Source organism: Myotis davidii, unplaced genomic scaffold (assembly GCF_000327345.1).
Source record: "Myotis davidii unplaced genomic scaffold, ASM32734v1 scaffold98, whole genome shotgun sequence".
Classification (NCBI taxonomy): domain Eukaryota; kingdom Metazoa; phylum Chordata; class Mammalia; order Chiroptera; family Vespertilionidae; genus Myotis; species Myotis davidii.
In genome coordinates this window covers 1,207,287-1,207,531 of record NW_006294654.1, presented here as the reverse complement: position 1 = coordinate 1,207,531, position 245 = coordinate 1,207,287, and the positions used below count along the sequence as shown (strand labels likewise).

Below are 245 nucleotides of genomic sequence, written 5' to 3'. Positions count from 1 at the left end.
GCAGGCTCCAGGACCTGGCACCGTTTAAAATCCCGCGGCGCGGCACCGACACCCGGACCACGAGAAGCTGGAACTGCAGACCTGTTTCGCCGAGCCCCGATGGGAAGGAGCTCTTGATGGAGATCAGGGGCAGGTCTTTATTGCTCTTGAGGGTGTTCAGGAGCGGCGTCCAGTCCACCAAGCGTAGGCGGTCGGCGTCGAAGTCCAGCACGCCCTCCCGCAGGCTGGCTCCCAGGGCGGGCAGC

At 65.3% G+C, this 245-nt stretch overlaps 1 protein-coding gene across 1 annotated transcript in view; it reads right to left on the bottom strand.

Moving 5' to 3' along the window:
- CEP78 (centrosomal protein 78kDa) overlaps window positions 1–241 on the bottom strand; it is a gene marked incomplete at its 5' end in the record, with an annotated part of 34,157 nt that extends 33,916 nt beyond the window's left edge. The window contains one exon of the mRNA XM_006769027.2: window positions 82–241. Within this exon, the coding sequence (XP_006769090.1) occupies window positions 82–241 (160 nt within the window). The remainder of the gene's footprint in view (window positions 1–81) is intronic.
- Between the last annotated feature and the right edge of the window lie 4 nt (window positions 242–245).